Below are 11,227 nucleotides of genomic sequence, written 5' to 3'. Positions count from 1 at the left end.
TTGGCTTCTCCAATTTTGTACCTGTGTCTATTATGAAATTTCATGTGGACCCCTAACTTTTTGGCTTCCGCCGCCAATGTGAGAGGACATTATCTCGATGTTTATTCAGGGCATACTTTACTCTTTAGCATGTTTAGAATGTATTAGACATTACTCTTGTCTATACGTAAAAGGCGGGTTATCACAATTAAATTATCACAAAATTCCCAACAAATGCGAAAGCACCCCCATGAGAAGCTTGGTCTGTTCGCTCCCTCGCTTTTGAGTTTGTTCGAATTAAATTTGCGTTCCCCAATCCCGGAAAGAAAAGTCCGCATACGGTTATCACCGCCATCGATCACATCACTTGATTGTACAATCAATTTCTATGAGCTTCACAGATATCAATCAAACAAGCAGACAAGATTTCTTACCTATTTTTTTCCAGGTCACCAATTCCGATCTCGACGAATTATCTGAGAAGAGACCTCGAAAATGAAGATACTTTCTTTGGTAAATCTGAGCACGGGGGTTGACAGGAGTGGTTATTCATCTTCCGTACAAAACTCCCGAGACAAAGTTTTGCTAAGAATGAATTTTTCTTTTATTTATTAGCGCAATTATACCGTTATTACTTCAAATTCTCATTGATGAAACTCCATCGATCGTTCGTTGTCATATTCGGTATGGTGATTTGGTGAGTTTTATTTCAATTCGCATGCAGGTGAGATCTGACTTGTGGTCCGTATTCTAGCTCTTTTATTTTTAGTTTTTGGAAATTCCGGTTTCGTTTGTTGACAATTAGGACAATTTCTGGTGGTGTTCTATTGTTATGCAGTGATGATGTCATCAGAAGTCTATTTCTAATGCGATCGCGTGTTTGCACAGTGCTTCAGAATCGGAATGGAAGTTGCAGACCATTAAATTTAGTTTGGTATGTGGTATGTCCCTGCAACGTTGGCATTAAATATTCAGAGGCCCAGTGCTTTAGTATGTTTAGTGTTTAGTCGATCGACAAAAGCTCCCGTATTCGAGCTCAAACCGATACGACAGGCCACGGTGAGTTCTTCTTCTATATTAATTCTGATTTTCTCAGCGGTTGGATAAAATAATTACAAATCATAATAAGAAAAATCTAATCATTAGGACATCACAGAAATGGTGACACTTCAACCAGTTACAATTTTTAAAGCTACAGAAATCAAAAGAAAAAAACAAACAAAACACCACCCTTTCCCCTTTAGGCTTTAACAACTACAAGAGGAGAGATAGAAACATCACTGCAGTGTCTACAACACACGGAATCGTGTTTATGAGTGCATATATGCCTAATCCTTTAAAACACCGGGTTGCGCTGGACCGTTATTCCCCGAAATGGTCCGAATCTGCCCAGAATAGGCATCCCCTAATCCAACATAATATCAATCCAAATACATCCTTAATGGTGGTCACATTCGGGAGTATTTTGGAGGGTAATCGGCTTGTTTTTAGCAGTTCAGCCCAATCCTCCACGAATGTTCCCGAATCTCTCCCGAATTTTCCCGAAACCACTTGAATACGAGTATTCGGATGGATTTGCAGCTGATTCGGTTCCGATGTATAACACTAGCTTTAGAAAGAAGAACTTGTAGTTGAGCTGCAAAGAAAGGGAAATAGTAATTGTTTACTTCAATTGCAAGGGAAAAGACCAAGATCTCTTGGTTGCCTTGAAGAGAAAGAGTTGCCCCAGCCATGTTAAATATTTGGATTCTGTATGAATGCTAGGCATGACGATCGATTGTCGGAGCTTTTCATTATTTTGATCAAATGTTAATACTACATAATTCGGACAGATTTGCATACGTTTAGGATAAGTAGGCAAGTACACGGTCTGTGACTATTTGAAACAACAATTTCCACATTTCCGTACGAAATGTGCTGTTTCGTTTTCAGTCATGTAATAATTTTGAGGAAAAGATGTGGATGGCTATGTATAGAAGGGAAAAGTATAACGGTTTATATTTTCATCAAATTCATCTCATTTCCTTTCAAAAGGAATTACAATTTGCAAGGTCGAATTGTTAGTAAACGTTTTATTTTTGTCATGCTTTCAAGGAATAATGATGGGTCATTTGTTTCGATGTTCAAAGGGTGCACGTCCCTCTCTTTCTTGCTAAATTTAAACCCATCAATCAGCGTGTGTAAAGAGAAATTCCATTTATCTCACAGTAAACTTATCTAAGGTAAAGATTATCATATAAAAAACAAACACGACAATGCATGTGAATGATACCAGAGACGGATCCAGGATTTTCTTAGGAAAATTTGACAAGCCAAAAAGCAAACAAGGGGGGGGGGGGAAGAGAAAAGGTCCTCACTTGCATACATGACATATTCCCATTAAATATATTTGCTGTGACTTTCAAGGGGGGGGGTACACTTGTGTAAGAACGGAATATTTACATTAAACATTTTGATTATGGCTCTCGAAAGGGGGAGGGGGGGGGGGGCATGGACCAGATTTCCACCCTCGATCCGCCACTGAATGATACATATTGGAGATCAATCTGCCAAGTCTGAGAAAATATTGTATGACTTGTTTGATTGTAACCATCCCGGCGAAGTGCATGCTGCCATCTCAAGACATGCAGTTAAAAGTCGCTAAGCAGGTATCACAGGCCTAAAACATTTCCCATTGACTCCCGTGTTAAAGTGGCACTGAATAAAAAAAAATCATAAAAAATAAGGATGAAATTCGAGGGTTGAATGCTTACTACCAGTTAATTAGATTTATGTCTGACATTCCATATCAGGGGCCCGTTGCAGAAAGAGTTGCAATCAAACGCAACTCTAAAAATCATGCGCAACTTGATTTTCAACCAATCAACTTGCGATTGATTTTTTGACTTGCGTTTAAACGCAACTCTTTCTGCAACGGACCCCTGACCAGAAAAGGATATCTTGACCGGCTCATTTTAAAAATAAATCGGCATTTATGAAGACTACACTTGACAGGATCAAATTCATCATTTAAGACAGTAAATTGGTTCTTCTCCCGCCATGGCAGTAAAAAAATAGTTCCAAAGTGGTGGTACATCTTCCCAATTTGGAAAAAGGAAGTTCAGTAGTTACCCTCCCTAGAATTAATGTTCGATTGTCAATCATATTCATTCATTTTTGTCAATGAGCAATATCAAATTAAAAAAATGAGAATGAGTTGGCTCGAATGAATATCTTTTTCCTGTCAGTTGTAATTAGGCCCGGGTAACCAGGCAACAGATTTATGGACAAATATCGTCTCAATAGTACATAATCTTGGTGTGTATCTCATTATTCTTTGTCCTCATCATCATCATCATCATCATCATCATCATCATCCCATCTCATCATCATCATCATCATCATCATCATCATCATCACCATCATCATCATCATCATCATCACCATCATCATCATCATCACCATCATCATCATCATCATATAATCATAATCATCATCATCATCATCACCACCATCTTCATCATCAGTATAGCAGCAGCAGCAGCAGCAGAAATTATATCATCATATCACCACCACCACCACCAACATCATAAATGCCGGCACTGTCCACCATCATGATCATGATGACCATCATCTTTATTACCACCATCATCATATTCATTATTCTATGATCACCAATTCCATCACCACCACCATCAGCTACATCAACAGCATCATCATCATACCTACCACCTCCGCCATCTTCATCACTGCTTGTTATCACTCATTAATAAAAAAACAGGTATCGACATTTTTTTTATTGTGTATCAAGAAATAGAGAATTTATACACGTCATTCTCCATGATTTTAAATATCATTCATATGGTATATATTCATTTATATATAAGCCTATCTATTTATATATTTCCATCCATTTGATAGACATACGAACAAGGATTTAGCAGAACATTTCACAGTACTATTGACTAGATACACGAGAAGTAAAATGATATTCTCAATATTTGTATTACCAGAATACAAAATCGGCTTTGAAGAACAAAGACTAAATCCAAACCCGAATGGGGGCGGGGGGGGGGGGCTGATTCCAAAGGGTAGACACGATGATTAGGCCGGTGACAAGCACTTTTAAACAATGGGAGTTATATTTGTATAGTAGAAATCAAAACGTTATTCGCATTGATTACTCATTCTTTTGGGTGTTTGCCCCAATATATTTAATGTTATGATCCTTTATCGGGTGGAGGTATGGTCTGGAAACAATGTTTGATTATTAAACAGTTATAATGAAAAAAAATTCTCCCGTTTCTTCAAAATTCGATAATCTTCTCTATACACCCAGCGCACACCATGCAATCCGATAAATATATTGTATTTTGCCTACAAATATTTAAGTTTCAAGAAGTGAAATTATAGTTGAAGTTCCGCCTAATTTTAGGAATAATAATATCATAATTTCACTTTGCGACAAGCCCTGTGGTCAGAGTAAAAATGTCAAAATCGGCTTCAAGTTGCAGCCGATGATGTTGTCATTACGATTTGAAATTGAATTTGCCTTTATTCCTACAAGCCAAGGGGGCTCGAACTTGAGTGAATTTCGATTTCAATTAGTAATACCACTATTCAGAACTCTGATCGCTAAGATTCTATTGGTTGGAAAGTTCAAATGGTTATTACAATTTCTTTGTGATCCGGATCGCATCGGATAACAGTGCACGCTTGGCTTAAGGATTAATTTATCAGACATGAATAGTAACAAATTAATGACACAGGCTGTTTATAAGTGATCGTTATTCTTCAATTGTCAGACTTTGTTAAAATTCTAAACAATGCAACACCAGTTCATACAGCAAATCACGTTATACACAAACATTTTGATATCAATTTTAAGCAGGTTTTTTTCAAGTGTATTATCAAAGTCATGTACTTGGTAAAACATTTACAAGTAGAAGTTCCAGATGTTTATAATCTTCACAATCAATAGCTGCTATGACACTTATGATCAGGGCTGAGAACGATTTTGTAAAGATTGGGACTGGGGGGGGGGGGGGGAGCTGAGCATGCGCTTTTGCTCACGTATACTTAAAAAAGTGTGGGGTCCAATCCCCCGGTTTTGCGGCCCCTAATAACTCAGGCGATAAATTTTTTAGATCAAACTCATAAACTAGGTCCAAGTCGATGCATTTCAAATCCACCATGCGGGTTTTGAATTGTTAATTTGATAATAAAAAAAAACGAACAAAAAAAAGTTATCGTTTTCAAGAAGGGGGGGGGGGCACACTAGTGTCATAAAGGCATATTTACATCACACATTTTGACTGTGCCTCTCATAGGGGTGGGGGCACGGGCCGGCTGTGCCTCCCCCTCCTGAATCCGCAAGTGGCTATGATTATAAAGGCCTGGTCACACCGCCCGAGCGTTTTGTTCGCTCACATAATTGGGGAAAAATCGAAAAAAATCTAAAAAAAACCCACAAACAATCGAAAATGGTGAACGATAGCGAACGGTGATGATTTTTTTTCTCTCCGCTCCATGACCGCTCCAACAACGCTCGGGCGGTGTGACCAGGCCTTAACGGGTTTTTCGCCTATAGCGACGAACGGATGATTCTGGAACAGAGATAATTCATTGTCAATAGCCCTTCGTGACAAAGGAGTGGTCTTTGACGGAAATGATTAATCAAAACAGCAGTGTCGTCATGGACCCTGGACAAACGACATAAAATGTAATTTTTCGTCAGCTCCGAAATCTCCTGAATGGTCTTCCTTCCCGGTTTACCAATTTTTGACAGGGACCAACCACTGTGTCGGTCATTGTCGTGATTGGGATAATAATAATAATGTTAATGATAATAATAATGATAATAATAATTATGATAATAAGGATAATAATAATAACATGTTGTAGGGCGTTTTATACTGGTGTTTCAAAGCGTATGTATGGGTTGGCATATTATAATAATATACAGTTAATCCATTAAAAAAGAAAAGAAAAAAAGTTATGAGTTTTAAGTGACGATATGAAAATTTCCACGGAGGGAGCATTTTGGATATGAGTTGGGAGTTTATTTCAGAGGGTGGGAGCAAATACAGAAAATGCATGATCTCCACTAGCGTACCTACGGGGGGGGGCAGTCTGCCCCATGAGCCACCATCCATGCAAAGGACGTATCCCTCCCCCTGACGAGCTTGAAAGACCTTTTTTGCCCCCCCCCCTGACGAGCTTGAAGACCTCTATTGCCCCCCTGACGAACTTGAAGACCTTTTTTTTGGTCAATTTTTTTTGGCGGACGGTTTTGCCCTACCCCCCTTGTGGAAAATCCTAGGTACGCCACTGACGATCACCATTTATTATGAGCATTTTCGATAGATTCTCAACCTTCCACAATGCGTCTACGCAAACTCGATAATATTTTGTAGCTTGGCTATTGCCCAGATGGTGTTCAGTATTATGTCATGCATCTGTGATTTTGTCTGAAGGAGAGCACAGCATCGTTGGAGTAAAGCAAAGTAAAGTAATGCAAAGTCGTGCAAAGTAAAGTAAAGTAAAGTAAAGTAGGGTTGTCACGTCGGTTGTATGCTAAATACTGTACCATGGCGTCAACATTACACGAACTAATTGCTTTGAAAGACACTTAAAATACACATTTCCAGGTTATTCAAAGAAGTTGAATTATCATTATAAATATGGATCATCTTGCGTTCTCACAAATGAAAAGAAGCAATTCCTGTATTTCAGTTTGTGAGATTATTGATATAATTATGTATACCTGCTATCATTTTATATAATCCCTTTGTTTCCTTCTCTTGCAGACGATCTGGAAAATGTGACACGTAAAAAACCGAAATGAAATTGTAATGAGGCTATTAGAACCAACATCTACAATAGACAGAATCTCCATGGACCAATGTTATTTGGATTGGAATTCTTCAAAATGCAAATAAGAAAATCATGCAAAAATTGTAATGAAGACACCAAAGGCAAATCCAAACGTGAAAATTTTAAACAAAGTCATTCGATATCATTTGTCAGTGAAGACCTCTTCAGACTGATCATCAGTTAATTAACACAGTGGTTCGGTGGTCAATATTCTTACTCTCGTTCTAAATATGGCCTATCTTCCACACCCAAATCATTTCGGTAACGTTCAAGTCTGTAATAAAGATGTGCGAATGCACCTCTTCCACTCGAGCTTCATAGTTCTTCCCTCGCAATCCATAAAGGTCCATGTTATTAATGTTGCGAAGCTGAACTCCAGCCTTTTGCAAGCACATCCCAACAAACACATCTTCCCACTTAAATTTGGTAGTTGTAAGTGCGAATGCGTAGACCTCCCGAACCACATCTAAAGACAAGACATAAGCTAGCCCATTCAGGTAATTTGGAAAGGAATGAAGAGGATATTCCTCCTTAGATATGAAGAATTTTGATCCTTCACGCCGCACAGGCTTCGCATTGACCCAGACCGTCCCGGCGGCTACACCGGTCAATGGTAAATCTGTTAGAAACTTGTCATAAAAGCGTTTTTGGTTCATCATTGCGTCATCGTCGATTTTTACGGCAAATTTAGCATGGTTGCAGTAGTTGATGACCCATTTCAAACCCATGACCGCCTTTAAGGTCAGGTTTAAGTAGGTATCAAGAAAACCCTCCTGGACAATGTCTCGATGCTGACTGGCCTCTAGGTCAATTTTACGTTGAAGACTTTCATTTGACGTGGCCCCAAGAAGAAACACGGTATACATCAGCCCCCTATCACCACAATTCCCCCAGTTGCTTGAATTACCGTAAGTTTCTCGAATCGCCTTCCGTCTGCTGAAATGGTGGGTTGCTGTCGGGGAATAGAAAAGTGCAAGGACCTTCTTTCTCTTCCCTTCATCCGTAAAGCAAATGTGTGATGGGTTATGTAAATATCTGTAGTCGTGCCCATATCTTAGCCCCTTCAATTCACCACTCTTTAATCGGCTAAGATTGGTCTTTACATCTGGCAGGGCAACAGCATCATCAAGAGTGTAATTTTCAGGTCTAACAAAAGAGTGACCTTTCTTCTCCATGTTCTCGGTAGCCACCTGGTTACCAGCACGACCATTCATTAATTCCCGATCCACGGGAAGATGGATGTTCATAGCCATTGTTAACAAAGAGTTTACCTTTGTTCGGTCAATCCGATGGAAATACAAGTGAAAACCAATAAAAAGAACTGGACATAGCATGATCAGGAACCTCGCGGACATTAACATGAGCCTTTTGGGTGGCATAGTGAATCATTTGGATGTCATGTCAGCCGCGCAAGCTTTCTTCCAGAAAAAAAGTTTTTAAAATTTATCACGGTTATACTAGACCTTGTCAGGAGCAGAGTCGACTGATGTTTTTTTGCGTGACCCATTAGTTGATATAAGGTAATTACCATCATTCACACTGTTTCGGTTACTTTGCAAGTGCGCAAATTCCAGATGTTGATTTTTTTTATAGATTTGATTGAAATCGATATTAATTCAAATTAGTGATTAATTCCAGCCGCACATATGGCGATTCATCTTCGATCTGAATTACGGGATGGGGGGATCTACAAATAAAGAACTTTGCAACCCACAGCATGAGAAAAGCCACACAAAGTGGTATTAACACGGACATTTCAAATTTGGTACAAGACTAGTGGTGTATAAATTCAAATCTAATCATTGATATATCGGCTTACCGTTCCAAAGCGTTTTCTCATCTAAAATAAATTGTACAATACCCAACCCATGCTTACGTAAACATAATTCCAAAGCAAAATATATAGTCTAAAATAATACTGCAACTGAAAAAAAAAAACGTTTAGCGTTTGATTATGGAAACTACGTATAGACTGTCACCCATTAATGGTCCGTATGTGGCGATTTCCGGCGAATAGTGCTGAAAAGACAATTTTTTTTCACAGAAGACGTCGACGCTTTTCTGGACCCAAATGAGTAGTAGGTTATTTGGAGAGTGTCTTTCTCTCCCAGGATCATGGTGATTTACACTGGGTGTCTACCAATTTAAATCTGCTGCTGTTTAATACTCTGCTTGAACACATGATATATGGAGACAGACAACAAAATACGGCGTTAGAGCAACTTTGTTACAGTACCCGAAATTATGAATAACGTTATTTGCATCTGCATCATAGCGCTGACAGAAGGTTACATTGAGCAAAATGATAACAGAGAACATCAAACGTAATCATGAAATCACATAGAAAATAATAAATCCTACAATAAAAGAAATAGGACTTTAGGTGCTTCTTTCAAGTAGGGGTACTAAGGATTTCACGATTACCTTTCGGTATTTTGTTTCGGTGTGTTGTTCTAAATATTGGTTGCAGCTATTCCACATGCTCCAGATCGATTTTTGACCAACGTGAAGCGGAAAACAAGGTTTGACTAATTTGGTCTCATCATCTGATGATCGGAGAATGCATGCGTCTGGTGTAGCGTGATAGAGTGTTATTGAAATAGGAAATATGCTGAAATTGGACAAATTGACATTAGACAAATTAAAACTAAACCAAATTATTCACGTTATTTGTAAGCAACTCAATCCGTTAATTTCGGTTCCACCTGCCATAATGATGTTTATCAACTTTGCCATTTTTTGCCAGACGAGATTCTCACGAATCGGGATAAGTTAAAAAATTATTATCATCATTATTTTTTTCAACTGGATTTTTTTCAGCTTCCAATGCGGTAATGTAGAGACCTAAAATATATAGGGTCACAAGTACACCAAACGTTGCAATGTTCTCGCCTACATACCACATATGCAAGATGGGGTGCTTTTTGTTAGGGGTTTTATGTTGACATCGTAAAGAGGATTCGATGACGAAATATTATATCGTCAAATTTAAAAAGGAACGCCAAACAATTCTTTGTCGAAAAAAGAAGAGCAAACGCAGCATCCTCGTCCCAGAGAATGAGTGAACGAGACATTTTCCAACTTCTCGTCCGCTCTGAATTTAGGACGGTTCGAGCGAAACAAAGTTATCTCAGTTCGGCTTTTGATTCCGCTTCTGATTGGCTGATACATGTCCAACTGATTACGCGGTTTGGTTTGGACCTTTGACAGAAATGATTTCTACCTCTGTAGGTAATATCAAGGACTTTGGTAGTATTGGCAGTGGTGGTATAGCGGTCTTCGTTGTCAGTATCCGTATTTCGGTGGCTATCATACATGGGGCCTGCTGCATGAAATCTTTAATCTGAGAAAAATCTGGTAAAAACTGAAAACTAAGGTAAGTCTGATATCTGCCATTGACTTTAACATAGGGCGAAAACTCTGGTAAAAAGAACCCGAGTTTTCTCAGGTAAAAAGTTTTATGCATCAGGCCCCTGGTGTGTGTTTCATAAGAGCGACTTTACGACCAACTGATGAACCTTACTTGAGGTAAATAACATACACCAGATTTGTAAAGGTGTTGATGTAGCTCATAAGAAACGGTCACCAGTCGTTCGTAAAGTCGCTCGTAGTTTATGAAAGATCCATCTGTAAAGGGGCAGTTACCAACATAGTTGTCGTAGAGTGAGTCGGAGTATAGTAGTATTAGAATAAGTAAGTATATAATTGTAGTAGCCCGGTGTAGTAGTACACAGTGTGTTGAGCAGTACGCAGTACCGGTAAAAGTAGGAACGGTTCTACTGGGAATGTCAAAATGAGTGAACAAGCAATAGCAACAGTAGTAGTAGCATCAGTAGTAGAAGTGTCATCAGATTTTCAGATTGTCAAAATCTAGGAACAACTAGTAAACATTATTGGAGGGTATCTGTCGTGAGGCTTACTGACAACTGTTATGCTCCTCCAAGTCCTTGCATCTGATTGGCCGAAAAATAAGGTGGCAAGACCTTTCGTGAAACTTTACCCGTATCCTTGATAAACTATTAAGCTACAGTCACACCAAAGAAACCGATTAAAAAGCCAGCAAATCATATGCCATTGGAAATAACGTAATGTTTTGGTCGGTATGGAGTCGATTTCCTCGATGAGCTGTTGCATGCCTGGACAAATCTAAGCATTCTCAAGGTTTGTAGCGTCGCTCACCATCTTTCCAGGTGTTGGTGATGTCTTCGTGAAGGTTCAAGTCATCATCGTCTTCGCAGTCGTGGCCGTTAGGACACTGTCTGGGCCAGGGGGAATAATTATTACAAGAAAAAAAAAGAAAATTGAAGTGGAAGGATGAAAGAAAGAAATGAATCGGTCGGTGGTGAGGTACAAAGAGGGGAGGAATAAGAAGAGGAAGTAAATACCAGCGTAG

At 39.0% G+C, this 11,227-nt stretch overlaps 1 protein-coding gene across 1 annotated transcript; it reads right to left on the bottom strand.

Moving 5' to 3' along the window:
* Nucleotides 1–7,058: 7,058 nt before the first annotated feature.
* Nucleotides 7,059–8,087, bottom strand: LOC121426676 (beta-1,3-galactosyltransferase 5-like). The gene has a single exon (XM_041623049.1). The coding sequence runs from the start codon at nucleotides 8,085–8,087 to the stop codon at nucleotides 7,059–7,061; it is 1,029 nt and encodes a 342-aa protein (XP_041478983.1).
* Between the last annotated feature and the right edge of the window lie 3,140 nt (nucleotides 8,088–11,227).

Source organism: Lytechinus variegatus, chromosome 13 (assembly GCF_018143015.1).
Source record: "Lytechinus variegatus isolate NC3 chromosome 13, Lvar_3.0, whole genome shotgun sequence".
Lineage (NCBI taxonomy): Eukaryota > Metazoa > Echinodermata > Echinoidea > Temnopleuroida > Toxopneustidae > Lytechinus > Lytechinus variegatus.
Note: the sequence above shows the minus strand (reverse complement) of the source record. Positions and strands in the feature narration are given on the sequence as shown.

Bases quoted from the DNA above. Each gene is read 5' to 3' on its own strand.
- LOC121426676 (XM_041623049.1), bottom strand. From the start codon at position 8,087: ATGGCTATGAACATCCATCTTCCCGTGGATCGGGAATTAATGAATGGT.